The 19,977-nt window shown below is 33.9% G+C and overlaps 1 protein-coding gene across 1 annotated transcript in view; it reads right to left on the reverse strand.

Annotated features, from left to right (window-relative positions):
* Window positions 1-19,977, reverse strand: part of LOC149791309 (uncharacterized) — a 134,489-nt gene that overhangs the window by 29,890 nt on the left and 84,622 nt on the right. The window contains exons 26-32 of the mRNA XM_089969840.1: window positions 19,615-19,725; window positions 15,892-16,127; window positions 13,889-13,953; window positions 9,545-9,702; window positions 4,293-4,392; window positions 1,458-1,477; window positions 207-336 (exon numbers count right to left, since the gene is read on the reverse strand). Of these exons, the coding sequence (XP_089825966.1) occupies window positions 207-336; window positions 1,458-1,477; window positions 4,293-4,392; window positions 9,545-9,702; window positions 13,889-13,953; window positions 15,892-16,127; window positions 19,615-19,725 (820 nt within the window). The remainder of the gene's footprint in view (window positions 1-206; window positions 337-1,457; window positions 1,478-4,292; window positions 4,393-9,544; window positions 9,703-13,888; window positions 13,954-15,891; window positions 16,128-19,614; window positions 19,726-19,977) is intronic.

A 19,977-nucleotide genomic window follows, 5' to 3' on the forward strand; every position in this document is an offset into this window, starting at 1 on the left:
CAAATGTAGAAATGACAAAGATTTAAATTGTTTATGACAACAGCCACTTTTCCAGTGATACTACTACAGTATCCACAAATGCAGATACAACATAAAATAATTTTTGTTAAGGTGATAGCTACTGGGAAAGTGACAGCTAGTGTGATAGTATCTGCAACTGCTGAGAAGGCAAAAATAATGTAGGACATTAAAAATATGGAACTTACCTGTCACCACAAATTGCCAGACTCTTGATTTTGTTATTTTTAAGTTTCAGAACTATTAAGATGACAACTGTGATGAGTAACACTCCAAGTGGAAGTCCCACACTGAGGCCAATAATGAGTGGCACATTGTCTAACAATGAAAGAAAAACACAATCAACCACGTTTATCAAACACATCTGCACAAACTGCACAGAAACTCCTGTAGAAATGAGAAAATTAATCAGATTCCCTCTTCAATCAATAAATAAATATATAAAATTTTACAAAATTGAAATATGAAACATTGTGTCAGTGATATTAAAAGCTACTCAGGTCATTAAAATGCAAGTACAAACATGTCTTGCACACTTTATTTGTAAATTTTTTTGGCAGAGTGGATCTAAACAATTTCATTAAAAGATTAAGCCCAAGAAGATGAAAAGTTACATGAAACATGCAAAAAATCTGAAATTACACACAAAATTAATCAGGTCATCTTATGCATAAGAAGATTCTTCTCAAATAAAAGTTTTGCATGTGAAATGGCTTTTTTGTTCATATGTAACTTAACAAGGTTTTCCAAAAATGTGTCTCAAAAGCAGCAAAATATAATCTGCAGAAACCACAAGTAGAGCTAATCAGCACATATCAATGTATGATGCCCCCAAAGTTGTATTCCTCGATATTCTTCAACAGGTGTCTTAACCAACTTCTTAGTACAAATTAAAAGATAGATGGATGGATAGGTATACAGGTGTAAATGTGGGACAAAATAAATATCCTAACCCTCTATCCTAGTTGCAGGCTGTGGGTGCTCAAAATGGATGATAATTTTTATTGTTATTAAACTTTTTGACACTTTTTTTATCGTACTGCACATAATAGTCTTAATTAATGTGTCTCCTACAGCATTTAACATGACTGAATACCTAGATGTCAGTGTCTCCTACAGCATTTAACATGATTGAATACCTAGATGTCAGTGAATCCTACAGCATTTAACATGATTGAATACCTAGATGTCAGTGGATACAACAGATTAGATCTAAATCTCTTCATATCGATTTATATGAAAACAATTCCATATCTAATGTAAAATGAAACAGACTTGTCCCACAAATTAGGGCTATCATAATCATAAGATTTAGTGAGTGCAAACTTTTTGCAAGAATACAACCAAATCTAAAATATATATAAAACTCTGCATTTTGGATGGATATGTGTGCAGCATAAAATTATTCAAATGAAAGACATTTAAAAATGGGATCTTGCCTTGTTCGTTGTAATCTGGCCTGAAAAAGAAAAAAAATGCCATTAAAATGTATTCCCATGATCTATCCAGAGACTGATAAAATGAAATTAAAGGAAATGCCATTAAAAATTATCCCCATGATATGTCTAGAGAGACTGATAAAATGAAAATGAAAGGAAATGCCATTAAGAATTATCTCCATGATATGTCTAGATATTAATAAAATGAAACTTAAAGGGAATGCCATTAAGAATTATCCCCATTATATGTCTGGAGAAATTGATAAAAAGAAAATGAAATGAAATGCCATTAAGAAGTATCCCCATGATATGTCTGGAGAGTTTGATAAAAGGAAAATGAAAGGAAATGCCCTTAAGAATTATCCCCTTGATATGTCTAGAGAGACTGATATATTTTTAATGAAAGGAAATGCCATTAAGAATTATCCCCATGATATGTCTAGAGATTGATAAAATGAAAATGAAAGGAAATGTAATTAAGAATTATCCCCATGATATGTCTAGACAGATTGATAAAATGAAAATTAAAGGAAATGTCATTAAGAATTATCCCAATGATATGTCTAGAGATTGATAAAATGAAACTTAAAGCAAATGCCATTAAGAATTATCCCCATTACATGTCTGGAGAAATTGATAAAAAGAAAATGAAAGGGAATGCCATTAAGAATTATCCCCATGATAAGTCGAGAGAGATTGATAAAAGGAAAATGAAAGGAAATGCCATTAAGAATTATCCCCATGATATGTCTAGAGAGATTGATAAAATGAAAATGAAAGGAAATGCCATTAAGAATTATCTCCATGATATGTCTAGAGATTGATAAAATGAAAATGAAAGGAAACTCCATTAAGAATTATCCCCATGATATGTCTAGAGAGTTTGATAAAATGAAAATGAAAGGAAATGCCATTAAGAATTATCCCCATGATATGTCTGGAGAGATTGATAACATGAAAATGAAAGGAAATGCCATTAAGAATTGTCCCCATGATATGTCTAGAGAGATTGGGAAAAGGAAAGGAAATGCCATTAAGAATTATCCCCATGATATGTCTAGAGAGACTGATAAAATGAAAATGAAAGGAAATGCCATTAAGAATTATCCCCATGATATGTCTAGAGAGATTGATAAAATGAAAATGAAAGGAAATGCCATTAAGAATTATCCCCATGATATGTTTAGAGAGATTGATAAATGGAAAAGGAAAGGAAATGCCATTAAGAATTTTCCACATGATATGTCTAGAGAGTTTGATAAAATGAAAATTAAAGGAAATGCCATTAAGAATTATTCCCATGATATGTCTAGAGAGATTGACAAAATGAAAATGAAAGGAAATGCCATTAAGAATTATTCCCATATGTCTAGAGAGATTGACAAAGTGAAAATAAAATGGAAATGCCATTAAAAATTATCCCCATGATATATCTAGAGAGGTTCATAAGATCAAAAGTAAAGAAAATACAACTGATACATTTTTCACATAGTGCTGACAATTACTTACAAGAGGTGTATATTTCACATTACAAAAAAACATATTGACAGTACTGTCATATTTTTCATGAATTCTTATTTCCTAGTAAACAATTAGCCATTTTGGGTGGGTGGGTGGGGGATTAGTTGATTTAAATAGCTTTACAGATGTGACATTATCTAGGAAGATTAAGTGATGGATTGCCAATGCTGTCCATGAGCCAGACCGTAAATGAACAGCTCACTGACCTCTTTTATTAGTCGGTAGGTGTAAGTATTATATCATTACAGCAAGGCTGAAAAACTTGTTGCCTGGCTTTTGGAACTGCTCTGACATCATCACAATTGTAACAATACAATGTAAACATATCCATTTAGCTGTAACCACAAACATTCTCTGCTGTTTTTTTTTTTTTAAATTTTTAAATTTTTCACAGTAAAACTCAACTCACTTATCTTTCACTGAAGTTATTTTTTCTATTATAAAGACTGAGCTATACATAAATTTCTGAGCTTAATGCATGGGCAAAGCTTCATTTGCTGCAACAATCTATCAACTACACTAAGCTGAAGAAAAAGTCCCAAACGCGAGTGCCTTTTAGCACATAAATTGGATGCATATCCAGTAAATGTGGGAAATGAAATAGAAAATAACAATTCCACTTAGCACTGATTTGTCATTAAGATCTAAAATAAAGGTAGACACCACCATGCTAATTGGGCTGGAGTTGAAGCAGTTACTGAGAAGTCGTGAGATTTGGCATCAATCTTTTTCTTCCAGGGGAAACCACTCTAGTCTGACTTATGACTGAAAGGAGACAATGTTGCAGTACCTCAGTTGCCAAAAGACATGGCTAACTTCATCTGCGCTTGGGATGGCTGGATTTGCAACTTTTTCAAATAATTTTAAATATGTTATGTTGGGTCTGGTTATTTGGTCAGGCACATTTAGACTCTTATGATCATATGTTTGATATTTTGCCAAATAACAGTCATTGGAAGCATTGTCATAGATAACTATGGCACTTTGCAATTATGTGGCAAATTACACTATCATGTTGGCAAATGTTTTGTTCAATAACATAGGAGCAGAAAGCAATACAAATCAGACAGATGGATAAAAAGTCTGATAAAGTGTGTGATGTTGCATCACTCACAATCACTTGTGTGAGAGACTCCACCATGCATGAAGAATGGCTACCAAATTCCAATAAAAATTACAGTCAAGACAAAATTGTATAACATCTGCAAGTTTCATTTTTCAATGAAGTGACAATTTTGCACTATTTTTTATGTTAAAAATTACTATCCCTGGCTAAGAAGTAACATGGTAAATTAATGTGTAGCAAATCCTTACCCACAAGATGGACGACCTCCAGTAACAGTACACTTGTAACCTGAAGGACAAGTCCCCAATAGGCTCTCATACATCCCACAAAGACCTCCACTGCTACTCACTGTAAAATTTGGTATTGATAAAACGAATGAAACCATCATGAAGCTAGCTCACATCACTAAATAAATAATTTATAATCACTAAATAAAGTAAGAAAAAAATAAAGGAGAAAAAAGACATAATCAATTTTTTTATATACTGAAAATACATAATTCTGTTAAAATGACCGTAATTCAGTCTTTGACTATACTGCAGACATTACCAGAAATAAACTGCTTTTAAAGCAACAATATTTGTATCGCAATTATGATATTTACCCTAGACGCAACAAAGCAATTACTTCACTTCCTACAAAGCAATACCTGTACAAAAGGAATTACTGCATAGTACAATACAAGGAACTACTGAATTGTCCACCAGAAATCATCAGTAAATTTAGAGTTTTTGTAATGTACAACATAAGGAATTAATAAATGGTCTGAAAAAGATTATCAGCAATTGATTCAATGTACAACAAAAGGCATTAGTGAATGGCCCAGCATAAGTCATCAGAAAAGATTCAGTCTTTGCAATGTAGAACACAAAAAATTTATTGAATGGTCCACCAGAAATCACTATCAAATGTAGTCACTGCATAGTAGAAAACAAGGAATTACTGAATGGTCTATCACAAATCACTATCAAATGTGGTAAGTACAAAACAAGGAATTACTGAATGGTCCATCACAAATCACTATCAAATGTAGTCATTGCATAGTACAAAACAAGGAATTACTGAATGGTCTATCACAAATCACTACTAAAATGTTGTCATCGCACAGTACAAAACTAGCAAATTACTGAACACATGGTTATCATACTTTTCTAAGGATAACATTTCCATGTCCTTTCCAGGTTTTTTTTCATTTGATGAATTTAATCTTTTCAAGGTTCACATATGATCATTACTGAACAGAATTAAAGAACAATTTAGATTATAAAACGTGCCTTTTCTAAATCTAAAGATGGTTCTCTTTCAAGACTCTCCAAAACATCTAAGCCAGAAAAGATGATCATGTACAAAACCACAAAATGTATCACATGAAACAAGTTTGATTATAATCCTATAAATTGGCATGTAAAGTCATTTCAATGTACAAAATAAAAATTTTAACTTTATTTTGCTGAATTGCAGTATGTTGCTAAGTGGGAACAACATACCAGTAATGAACATACACTAGTTTTGTTTCCTTTTAAACCTTTAATTCTGAAGAATTCTATAGCAATATATATTTGCATCTTATAGAAAGTAAACATTTCCTGTTACTGTATAAAAAAAACAATAAACACAAATAATTAGAATCTTGTCTTGTAACGAAGAGAGCTTAACCCTTAATTTATCTGTGCCAATGAAATCCCAAAGAAGATTTTTCAAACAACCAAATCTCCTTAAGACAATCTGGTTAAAAATCCATCATTTAAAAACATTTTCAAAAGAGTTCATTTAAATTTTGACAAAAGACCTTTAAAATTATATACTGTTGTATAAACAAGGACTGAATTTTCTGTAAAATCAACTTGTCTTCTTGTAATTTGTTAAACCTGTCCCCAAATGTGTATTGATACAGGGGCCCATACTGTTTTTTAATATATAATACAAGGGTTGACAATTTCTCATTTCAACTGAGATTCAACAATTTGGACTACAAATTTGGTTTGAAATGAACAGCAGTCCATTTTCTAATCCAGGTTTCCTCCGAATATTCCCACTCTATTTTTTATATTTGGACATTTATGTTGGGGTGTGGGGTCATTAAAATTGCATATCGAAAATTTGGAATTTGCTGCCACCGTGCAGTAGCGACACATGGTAGTCGCATACCAGTGGGCCTAGAAAATTTAAACTTATATTGACTTATACCTGCATGAAATCAATAGGAAAATGATTTATTTTCTCAGAAATGGCAAGTATTATAACCGTTATGTTTTCACTCCACTGACAGACTAGACAAATCTATAGCATTGATGAAACCTTACCCAGTACTTCCCATTTGTATTACTAGTCATTTCACAAATCTCAAATGGCAACATCAGAAATCCATTAGCCTCATGATGTCAACAACAAACTCCATTTTAATGTTGTTGTAGAAAAATTCAATTATATTAAATGAAAGTCAGATACTTTATGTAAAATCCAGCAATCTGGACAGTCTGATTTATCAAGCAGAGAGCACATGTCAATGTGGTAGTCACACTAGACGAATCTAATCCACTGAGCATCATTTGGATTGACTCAGCATATATATTTATTGCAAGCACCCAAATGACCCATACTACACCCTTCAAATATTCTGGTAAGAACTCGATAAATTTAACTCACGATCAGTTTAGTTATGACTCATTTACGTGATTGTTTCGGGTGTAAAGTTGTGTCGGAAAATTCCCCGTTTTTTTCAGACTTTCATTAATATTTGCAAAATTTCAGGACTTTCCATGGTCAGGAAAAAAATGATAATTTCTCCCAACTTTTTCCGGATTTCCCAGTAGCGTGGGAACCCTGTGAATAGTCCAACAGAAATCACTACTAAATATAGTCCTGTCATAGTACAACACAAGGTATTGCTGAATGGTCCACCCGAAATCACCAGTAAATGTAGTTATTGCACATTACAAAACAAGCAAATTACTGAATGGTCCACCCGAAATCACCAGTACATGTAGTTATTGCATAGTACACAACAAGCAAATTACTGAATGCTCCACCCAAAATCACTAGTAAATGTAGTTATTGCATATTACATAACAAGCAAATTACTGAATGGTCCACTCGAAATCACCAGCAAATGTAGTTTTTGCATAGTACAAAACAATGAAATTACTGAATGGTCCATCCGAAATCACCAGCAAATGTAGTTATTGCATAGTACAAAACAAGCAAATTACTGAATGGTCCACCCGAAATCACCAACAAATGTAGTTATTGCAAAGTACAAAACAAGCACATTACTGAATGGTCCACCCGAAATCACCAGCAAATGTAGTTATTGCAAAGTACAAAACAAGCACATTACTGAATGGTCCACCCAAAATCACCAGCAAATGTTGTTATTGCAAAGTACAAAACAAGCACATTACTGAATGGTCCACCCGAAATCACCAGCAAATGTTGTTATTGCAAAGCACAAAACAACCACATTACTGAATGGTCCACCTGAAATCACCAGCAAATGTTGTTATTGCGAAGCACAAAACAAGCACGTTACTGAATGGTCCACCCGAAATCACCAGCAAATGTTGTTATTGCAAAGTACAAAACAAGCACATTACTGAATGGTCCACCCGAAATCACCAGCAAATGTTGTTATTGCAAAGTACAAAACAAGCACATTACTGAATAGTCCAATGGTTCAACCATATACATATTAATTTTCAACTTTATATCCAAGTTTGAAAATCACAGGTGTAGAATAGTTAACAGGTAATAAACATCCAAACTAGGAACATTACAAATATATTTACATCTTATAAAGTCTAAAATGTTTACAATAACTTTTAAACTTCTTTTACCTATTCCAATAAATCACTGTCATGTCATGTCCGCTTAACAACTCACTGAGACAGTCACCTATGATGTTCATTACCTTTTCAGGTGTAAATGGCTTAGAATATTAAGAAATACACCCATACTCATTTTTTGCTGAAGCATGGGGTTAATATCAATCATTTAGCTGCTGACAAATTAACATAAGGTGTATGCACCAAATCCATAACCATAACCAATTCAACAGTTTCAATTCATCAGATGTAACACACTTACATGGCCGTTATCAATCAAGTCCATCCCATTTATTCTCTGGTCTGCTGCATAAAGATTTGTTTGATCTATTATTAAGTACAGGAAAGTCTCATAATAAATAGCCTTAAATGGTAATAATGACTTGATATTCTCCATTTCTACATTAAAGTTTGAAATAGAACTGAATTGGCCACCATGATATCAGTCTTTATCACACAAGGAAGTATATCTGATTCATATACAATATAATTTTAAGGTTCCAATTCACCCTTGGTATTCTGCATACTACTTTCCCAGCTTCAGTAATTTTATTAGCTTTAAAACTTTTGAATTCATGTGATTATCTCTATCATCATAAATATTTGTTAAACGAATTCTTCATCTAAAGATGAAATGTGTTGAGTCAACCATTTTCCAGGTAGCATTATGTGATTTAGCAAAGCATATGTCAAACCTCTTTGCTAAATTCGTGATAAAACCATGACCAAATACTTGTTCCAGGGCCAATTGTAATGATTCAATTTCTTTTTACAACTATTAATGTCAGGCTAAAGAACTGGGATGTGTAAACAAACTGCTTATTTGAAAATTGGTAAATGTTATGACAAGCGCTATGAGGACCTCATGATGGGGTGACTTATCATGTGACAAGGATGGAGTAACTTAAGTAACAAGGATGGGGTGACTTATCATGTAACAAGGATGGGGTGACCTATCATGTGACAAGGATAGGGTGACTTATCATGTGACAAGGATGGGGTGACTTATCATGTGACAAGGATGGGGTGACTTATCATGAACAAGGATGGGGTGACTTATCATGCAACAAGGGCTAATATAAAGCCTAGAACAAATTTGGTGTCAATCCATCAAGTCCTTCAGCTGTTGCTTAGTAGAAAGGAAATTTGCACAAGACATGACAGGACAGGAAGGACAGATATTAATAAAGCTTTATGCACCCCAATTAGACATTGTTGAAGTTAAAAGGTAATATGACTGGGAATTTCATCTTAATATCTGCTAAAATGATTCATCTACTTTCAGCTTATAATAATGAAAGACAAATGCAACATTACTAAAACTCAATGACCAACAGTTGTGTAAACTAACTGGTAATTCTGGTACAATGCAATAAACTCTGTTGAACATTACTACAACTCTGTGAACTTTTACAATACTGTGATAAATGTTGTAGCACCTGTGTAACCAACAGTAGGGTGGACAGACTGGTAGATACAATATCATGCAACCAACTCCTGAGAAATATTACTACAAGTCTGTGAAACTATCAGCTGGATGCAAAGACTTCTAATGATGCAATGAACTCTGGAGCACATTGCTAGAATTCTGTGCAGCAGTCAACTTGATGTATACCATGTTAACTACAAAAATATGCATCAAGTCTACGATGCTTCAAATACTGTGACAAAAGACATACCTATGTAACCATCAACACCTAGTGACTGGAGTGTAGTATTTATTCCACCTATAACAAACTGGTCATTCAACGCATCTATCAGAATATTGACCAGTGAAGTTTTTGCATCAGTAGAGTCCTGCATCAGCAAGACAAAGGCTGCAATCAAGCTGCCTTTCCTGAAAAGAGGAAACAATGAAGATATCTACTGGAAAAGATTTCAACCTGAATATTTAAAATACAACTTCCAAATTAAAATGTGGTTCAGGAAATAACATATAGTGTTTTAATCCAAGGAAAATTATGTAAAATTTGCTACAGGGACTAAGATATATTTATAATGTGCTAGAATTGGTATGTTATTTGCCATAAAGAGATACACCAATACAACATATACATACAGCAACTGATATTTATTCTAAAACTATCATAATAGATTTAAGAATTTCGTTTATATTTCAGAAATTATAGAATTCATAAAACAAAAATTATGTGTGTGCACAAGGTTTTTCTTCAACCTATAAAATAAAGAAAAACATTAATTTAAGATCTGTGAGTTCATTCAACTGTAATTGTTAATACTGTCAGGCATTAACTCTAAGGCAAGTAATCAAATCATATATGAAATGAGATGATATCCTAAAACAGCCTTATTTTGAGTGTGTTCAAAAATTAAACAATCAAAGTCATAGAAATTACTCTTTAAAAGATTACCTGATTCATTCTTAAGACTGCTGGACACAGCCTATCACTGTAAACGTGGCTGTATATTTGTACATAATATATCTTTAAATACTTAAATTTTATACTTATATTTTACTTTAGATGTATGGACTATGTAGTCTGAAATAAAGCATTCTTGTCTTCCAACCAGTAGGTCTGGAGAAATGGGAACAGGAGATGGATTAACATCATCGACTTGCAAATATCAAATCAATGATCATGTTTACCTTCTATAAAACTTCATGATTGGAAATTAAATTCATATAATCATCCAGTCATCAATCCAAGCAAAAAAGAAAGCAAATAAAAACAAGCTGAGATTTTTCTAGCTTACTGAGAAAGGCCTTTTTATAAATAAATGATATTACACTGATCTACAATATTTAAAAGTCACCTGCTTCATAGATACAATGTGCTATTTATTATGGATTTTGATGTGCTGAATTCAAATATGACAATTAAAACAACTGACTGGCTACTGTTTCCAAGATATTTAATTTTTTTTAATCATAAATTGTAAACTTAGGTCTTTTCATGTGTTTATGGTTGTTTTGTATGATAATATGTCAACTGTCCTGTTTATGTAACACTTTATAAAACAGCAAAAGGGTTATATAAATAAAATTTGTCATGACCCAAAAGGCAAAAAATTAGTATTTATGTATAAGTACCTAGTTTAGTCCTTATTCAGTGTCTACTCAACACTTCTTAGCTTGTCTCTTGTATTCATTAAATAGAACATCTCTTTTCATTGTCCGGCAAAAGTCTGCAAGCATTGATGGGCTGCATTTGCCCTGATAGTGTGTCTCCACTGTTGCAATGTCCTGGTGAAATCGCTTGTTGTGCTTGTCGCTCACTGTGCTACAGTTTGGTGAAAAAAATCTAGATGACCGTGTAAATTGTTTATCTTTAGTTACATATTTCAATCAAGGCTTTTGTATGTCATAAGTTTTTTTTCTCCACCAACTTCCTTTACTTGTCTGCCCTGATGTTTCTGAGAAAATTTGTTGCCACTAACTGGAAGGTTTTCCATGCCGTCTTTTCCTTGCCATGCAGTGCATGGTCAAATGCATCATCCTGAAGTTCACAAATCTGAGGACCAACCAAGACACCTTCCTTTTTTCTTAGCTTCACTTAACCTTGGAAGTTTTCCACAGAGGTCCTTGAAAGCTGCATGTGTATTGTCCATGGCAACGAAAAAGTTCTTCATCAGAAACAGCTTGATGTGCAACGGTGGTACCAAAATCTTCCTTGATTCAACAAGTGGTTTATGCTGAACACTTTTCCTCCCAGGCTCAAATGACTCTTGTAGTGGCCAATCTCTCTTGATGTAGTGGGAATCTCTTGCATGACTATCCCATTCACAGAGAAAACAGCCGTACTTTGTATATCCAGTAGGCAGACCAAGAAAGAGAGCAAAAACCTTAAAATCGCCACAAAGCTAACACATGTTAGTCATAGTTTATGCACCTCAAAATTTGTTTCATGTTTTCATAGGTTTCCTTCATATGGACTGCATGACCAACTGGAATTGATGGCAAAACATTGCCATTATGCAGCAAAACTGATTTAAGACTCGTATTCGATGCATCAATGAACAGCCTCCACTTCTATGGATCAAGAACAATACTGAGGGCTGCCATCACACCATCGATGTTGTTGCAGGATACAAGATCCCATGAAGAAGAATGGGACAAGATCCTTTTGGTGGTCATGGAACATGGAAAACCCTAACATCACCTGCCAGGTAATTCCACCGCAGCTGTAGTCTGGAGTCCAACAGCTCTGCCTTACTCTTGGATAGTTCCAAATCCCTAACAAGGTCATTGAATTCACCTTGTTTATGAGGTGTGGTTCAGAGGAGGAGGTTTGGAGAAAATATGGGTCATGTGACTTTGATGGTTCAGGACAAGAAGTTTCATCCTCTTACTCATCTGACTCATGTGAGAATGATTCCTGTGCATCAGGAACTGGCAGTCATTCTCCATGGGGTACTGGGTGTATATCTGATGGAATGTTTGGACAATGCATAGTCCACTTTTTCTTCTTTGACACACCTTTCCCAACCACAGGTACCATGCAGAAGTAAAAATTGCTGATATGATCTGCTGGCTCTCTCCAAATCATTGGCACTGCAAAAGGCATAGATTTCCTTTTCCTGTTCAACCACTGACAATGATTTGTTGCACAAGTGTTGCAGCATATGTGTGGGGCCCTCCTCTTGTCCTGATCTCCAACTTTGCAGCCAAAATAAAGGTGATAGGCTTTCTTAACCATTGAGGTTATACTGCGCTTTTGTGATGTAAAAGTCACTTCACCACAAACATAGCAGAAGTTATCTGCATTGTTCACACAAGTACAAGGCATCTCTGCTCACTTTGGCTAAACAGAAATGTATCCCTTTGCAAAATCAAACACTGACAAATAAGAGAGCACAACAATTTCTAGAGCTGATATGGGGCAATTTGTTCAGCAGAGTGATGTAAGCTTAGTTATGCTTGCATCATCCATGACTTCTATTAATAACATGATGCAACCCATATCATGTACGATGCAATACCAGCTTCCCATTGCCTCATTCATTGTTTTGTCTAAAATGCAAGTACTGTCCAAACCCAGTCAAAGATTTATTCATAGATCCAGTATTTTAGTCATTTATGGCTTAAACAGAGATCCCGTCAGTTAATAACTCACTTATCCTCCGCCATTCCCAAGTAAAGGGTTGTATATGCTGACACAGTATCATATGTTTAAAACTAGAGCCAATCATCAATTTTAAGCATCATTTTTGCTCTCAGTGACCCAGAATTAGTAAAGTTTGACTACATTTATTTCAGAAGCATTTTGGCTGTAGACCAATGTTACCCTAACCTTGGGAAAACTGTTAATCTTACTAAGAAGCTAAACCACTTCTGTTAATAACTTCTCTTTAAAAAACAATCTGATTATTATTCCTTCAAATAAACCTCATATTTTGTGTGTACTGATTTGTCCGAACATCATAATCTATACTAATCTGATTTAGTTGCCTTTCAAATAAATCTCATATTTTGTGTGTACTGATTTGTCCGAGCATCATCATCTATACTAATCTGATTTAGTTGCCTTTCAAATAAATCTCATATTTTGTGTGTACTGATTTGTCCGAACATCATCATCTATACTAATCTGATTTAGTTGCCTTTCAAATAAATCTCATATTTTGTGTGTACTGATTTGTCCGAACATCATCATCTATACTAATCTGATTTAGTTGCCTTTCAAATAAATCTCATATTTTGTGTGTACTGATTTGTCCGAACATCATCATCTATACTAATCTGATTTAGTTGCTTTTCAAATAAATCTCATATTTTGTGTGTACTGATTTGTCTGAACATCGTCATCTATACTAATCTGAGTTAGGTGCCTTTCAAATAAATCTCATATTTTGTGTGTACTGATTTGGCCAAACATCTTAAATTGTACTAATCTAATTTAGTTGCTTTTCAAATAAACCTCATATGTTTTGTACCAATTTGGTTGAACTTCCATCATTTTGTACCAATTTGATTAGGTATCTAGAAAAAACAAAATTTTTAATGCTGCAAGAGGTGCTTAAATGTAATGTAAAAAGAGCAATGGAAAATGTGCTATACTTACGAAACAGCGAGGTTTTCTATGCTGATGAAATATTTTGCCATCTTCTTTTTGAAATATATGTACAGCTACAAAAGATGAAGGCAGCAGAAGGTAAGGTCATTTGATAGATACAGCATGGCTCAAAATTTAATAATGTGATTTGGTGTAAAGTCATCATTAACTATTTCCTCTTGGTTATAATGTTATGTGCACAATTGTAAAAGCTTTCAAATTTGGGTGAGTAGCAATTATTTACTGTACTCTCCTGAATGTTGGCTGCAGATGCACATTTGTAATGGCTTTTAGAATTTGGATGCACCATCCCAATTAACTGTACTATTCACCAAGTTTTTAAATGCATATTTGAAAGAGCTCTAAGAGTTTGGGTGTACAGCCATTATTAATTGAATTTTCAGGTACACAAGCTTTTCAATCCATGGGTGTGCGGCCATTATTAATTGAATTTTCAGGTACACAAGCTTTTCAATCCATGGGTGTGCAGCCATTATTAATTAAATTTTCAGGTACACAAGCTTTTCAATCCATGGGTGTGCAGCCATTATTAACTGCATAGTTTTGGCTGTTAACTACTGATGCATAGTGACAGCTGGGTGGATCACGATTGTTAGCTATGGATTCCTGATTGAATGTTTAAATGCACATTTCAAAAGCTTCAAAAGATGAAAACTGGGTGCCCAGCAACCATTAAGTATGTACTTTTGGTCACCTTCTTTCAGTACACAAAATGTTGGTTTACTGACACTGTTAAATACGTATTCTTGGCTAAATTTTAAGGTGTTGATTTGTACCAGCTTTCAAACTGTCACTGTGCATCCATTATTAGCTATTTTTACTTGGATGCAGGTACATATTTGTACCAGGCCTAACGCTTTGATTGTTGGAATAATATTAACTTTGCATTGAATATTCTGGGTGAAACAGATTGTATTGTGCATGTATGTAAAATTCTATTCTGAACCTTGCAAATAATATAATATATAATTCAAGTAATGGGATGCCCAAAAATCTAGCTTAATTTAATTATTTGTCTCACAAAAATTTACATAAAGGTTTGAGTCCAAATATGTTATCTTTGATAATACATTAATGAGGTGCTATGATAATACATATATACATCCACTGTAGTGGAGTAAGACTGTATAAGTGTGTTTACCATAGCGAATTTAAAGCAGATGAGTGGCCAGTGTATCAGGAGAATGTGTAGGAGTTTTCACCATTGTGAATGTAAAGCGGCTGAGTGGCCAGTATATCAGGAGACTGTGTAAGTGTGTTTACCATAGTGAATTCAAAGCAGCTGAGTGGCCAGTTTGTCAGGAGACTTTGTAGGTGTGTTTACCATAGTGAATTTAAAGCAGCTGAGTGGCCAGTATGTCAGGAGGCTGTGTAAGTGAGTTTACTATAGGGATTTGAAGCAGCTGAGTGCTCAGTGTGTCAGTAGACTGTGTAAGTGAGTTTACCATAGTGGATTTGAAGCAGCCAAGTGCTCAGTGTGTCAGGAATCTGTATGTTTACTGTAGTGAATTTAATGAAGCTGAGTCGCAAGTGGGTTTAGACACATGTATGCTCAATGTAAATAGATTGCATCATCATACATGACCAAAAATCTCTTTCATGGATATCATGGTTTTATGTCGATTAAACTGAAATAAGAACCTAACAAATTAATTAGGTTATTACAATCATCAAGAATGCAGACAAATTAGTTGAATGTCATTAAAATGGACATTTCTCATCAAAATTATAAATGACCGAAGAATGTGATTCAACCTGTTTATCACAAGTCTTGGTTGCGATGGAATAAAATTAATAAACCGTGAAGCACATCTACATAAACTCAAATAACTTGGGGATAACACCTTTACAACATTATTATATCATGGTATATTTCACTAATTCATAGGCACATAAAACCACATCTAATATTCATTAATTTCAAAATAAATTAAGTGCACAAATTTATTTTTCCTGATCAAAAAGTAAACAATATATAAACAAGAGCTTACCGTCTGATTTGCAAAGTAGAGATACAAGTCATTTGTATTAGTCTCGTTGAGACTCCCATTGATTTGAATATCGAAAGTAAACGTTATGCCTGAAGATGTCATATTTTGTCCTGGCAGAGGTGTGCAAATAGTACCATTCATTTCATAGCCGGAATAACACACACATTCATAACTTCCTTCTGTGTTCTGACAATCCTGAGAACAATTATCTTCACTCCGTAAGCATTCATCTACATCTAGAGATAAACAAATTACCAATAATTAGATACATTTGTTAAAAGCAAATAAATTTTGACAGCTCTGGCAATTACCATTTATATTTACAATTTTTTTATAAAACAATAAGATATATCTAACTCCAAATGCCAAAACTGCCTATCCATACATTTCTTTTTTCTACACTGACTGGTATCAACTCATCAGAAGCCAACAATATGCAACTTTGATGCAGCATATTACAATAAACATGTACATTAAGTTGACAGGAAGACTGGCTGGACAGTTCTAAAGAGGAAGTTGAAAAATGTTTTCTATGATATTGCTGTGAAAGTCATAACAATGCCAAAGGAGCTATGTCATACACAACAATAATGAGTCTATGTTCTGAGAAACACTCTCATCAAGTTTGATTAAAACTGGCTCAGCCATTCTAGAAAAGTCAAAAATAAGTTTTGAAATAGCTATCTTGGCAAACGTAATTTGGACATAGCATGTCCTAAGGAACAATGAGTTCAAGGTTGGTCAAAAATGGCCCAGCCATTCAAGGAAACATACAAACAGGTTTTCCATAGTGTTGCTATTGATCATACCAGAACAGGCACCGCATACAAAAGTTTAATAGACTATGTTCTAACAAACATTCCTAATAAATCTGATCAAAACTAACTCTACTGTTCTACAACCGAAGCCAAAAACTGGTTTTCAACCAAATTATTAATGAAGCCAAGCTGTAGCTATGGCAGATAAACCAAGCATAATTTTGATAAAGCATGACCTAAGAAACATTCATACCATGATGTTTTGAAATTGGCTCAACTGTTCTGGAGAAGTTAAAAATAGATTTTCTATATGGCTGCTATGGAAGGTATAAATATGCTAGGCAAGCTACCCAGTACTCAATTTTGATAAAGCATGTTCAAAGAAACATTTCTACCAAATCTGATATGAAATCTAGACAATCTAATCTATTTTTGAAAAAAGTTTTTATTCAATATCATTGCTACAGAATGCTCAGGGTTCTAAGGAAAGCAGACGTGACAGATCATTTGTTATTTCTTAACAATACTTCCTACCAAGTGTGATAAATAAGACTCATTCAAAAAAGTTAGTGAAAAAGCTGAAAATGTTAACATCCAACTGCTAAAGATGCCACATAATCCCTGGGAAACCACCTAGGATATAACAATAATAGCACCTCCAAACATAATTCCTGCCAAGGTTGATCACAATTTGCTAAGCCACTTTCAATCAGAAATAAAACAGGTTTTTTGTGGTAAATAAGGAAGCCATACAGTTGCTAGGTGAACCACACAGGACACAATTTTGACAAAACATATCCTTAGAAACATTCCATCATGCTTGATCAACACTGGCTCAGTTGTTCAATTTGAAAATACTTTTCACTTTAAGGGGACAGGAAGTTAAAGGTTTATTGAAGGAGTTTTTGTTTGCAGCAAAGTCAATTAAAATTATATTAAATAAAAAGGTTTAGTTAACCCTTTACCTCATAGAGCATAGTGACAAAGTGCAGTGTGCTATAAATAGAACACCTGTTACCTAGCCGACCACATACGTATAGGCCTGCCTGTGAACTGTTAAGCAATGTAGTGTATGTTACGTTTAACAGCAATTTTAAGCATTTTACGATTTTGATACACATTTATTATATGTGAAAAAATTTAAGAGTAAAGTCCGATTGTTATAGCTGTGCAATTATTTTTCATGGAAGAATTTTTGATGTGATTCAAAATCGAGAGAGAACTCATTCACCGTCATGCCAGTGAGGCCACTTGACCAACCGTAACTGCCATTTCCGATACTCGAAATTTACATGTTTTTCATCTGCGTCTACATCACTAAGTCATCTGAATTTGATAATTTATAAAAACTAATTGCTGCCTACATCAATATCAGAGCCTTTACCTAAGTTATTGAATCTTTCATAGTTGTGATTCTAATCGTGAAAACTTTGTAAGTACTGAATGAAATCCTGTCTGTGAACTGTTAAGCAATGTAGTGTATGTTATGTTTAACAGCAATTTTAACTATTTTACATTTTTGGTACACATCTATTATATGTGGAAAAAATTAAGAGTAAAGTCCGATTGTTATAGCCGTGTAATTATTTTTCATGGAAGAACTTTTTATGTGCTTTAAAATCTTGAGAGAACTTGTTCACCATCATGTCAGTGAGGCTGTGTGACTAACCATAGCTTCCATTTCCCATACTCGAAATTTACATGTTTTTCGTTTGCGTCTACATCACTAAGTCACCTGAATTTGATAATTTATAAAAACTAATTGCTGCCTACATCAATATCAGAGCCTTTACCTAAGTTATTGAATCTTTCTTAGTTGTGATTCTAATCGTGAAAACTTTGTAAGTACTGAATAAAATCCACGACCGCCATTTTGGACAGTGGAGATGATGACCCAGTTACTTTAAATAGCAGATATTGACCAGTGCATAAACAGTGACCACGTGATCTGATGTAATTGTCATTCGCAGAAATAAATGTAGTATCTAATAGGTGGGTTTTCCCCGAAGGTGGCACTACAAAAACCAGCTAAAAATGGCTGATGTTTATAGCTGGTGTCTAGAGGCATCAAAAGGCGCTTCCATGCGAATGGAGTAGAGGCATCCAAAGACGCTTGCATGAGGTAAAGGGTTAATATAGCTGGCTGGAGCTGGTAGCTTCTTTATTTTGCAGGAATTTTAAATCAAAGTTATCGATATCAATTACTGATTAAAATATCTAAATATATTTATAACCTTTGTACAGTAAGAAAAATGTCAGATGTTTTCTTGTTTTGCAAGTGACTCTATTAATGCCACTTTGCATTCTATTTTCAATTTATCTGATCTAATTCATTTCATTTCATAAAGACATAGCCCACAGTTTAGTGCAAAACATAATTTGTTATTTTAATTTTCCTGGTATAAATGTTACAAACTGCTCTTAGCCATATAAAAATCTCCAAGTTACTTTCTGTGCATTCTGCTTTCCAGGTGTGACAACAGGACATAGCTATAATGGCAGCAATGGTCTACTAAATAAACTGCAATTACATCTGTTCGTTACTTGTTTATGCCTTAATGGAGTCATCATCAGTTTATAAAATCAGGATAATGCTTTGTATGAGATGAATATCTATGTGTTTGGGAATAAACACATCATAGACCCATTCCCCTGCTCTTTTTCTTTATTTTGGAAGCATTCCTTTGCAAAATTTTATTTGTGGGGCATGACATTTGTAAGTTCAAAATTACATTTTTTAATATGACATGCAATGCCTTGGAAGGTAAGAAAATTGGTAGGACATATCCAAAGGGACATTCATACCAAGTTGTACTGAAATTGGCCTATCGTATAATTATTTAGAAGTTAGCATCATGTAAAATAACACATAATTTAAGTCTGACAATGCACAGTGCTCGCAGAATTCAGGGCCCTACCATCAGCTCACTAACCAAAACTTGCATTAAAATGAGCTGAGAATTACCTGCACAGTAAGATCCATTGACTTTATATCCAGACTGGCATGAACATTGGTAACTTCCATTGGTGTTGGTACAGTTATATGCACACACATTTTGGGTGCACTCATCAATATCTGTACAGGTAAAAGGAAAACAAATAGATGTAAAGCTTATTCAAATGGTAAGTAAAAGCCTCATATTAAATGAATAGAATGTTTTCACTTTTATAAACATGTAAATAATCAGAGAAAGGCTGATAAATAATGGGTATGCAATGTTATATTAGAAAAACAGATAAGTAACATAATACTTGATCATTGTTCTTGCATATGCCTTGCTAAAGCAGGTTAAAAAAGACAAATAGTGTCTTGAAGCAAAGGTTAAAA

Source organism: Sinohyriopsis cumingii, chromosome 9 (assembly GCF_028554795.1).
Source record: "Sinohyriopsis cumingii isolate HCF-2022 chromosome 9, ASM2855479v2, whole genome shotgun sequence".
Taxonomy (NCBI): Eukaryota; Metazoa; Mollusca; class Bivalvia; order Unionida; family Unionidae; genus Sinohyriopsis; species Sinohyriopsis cumingii.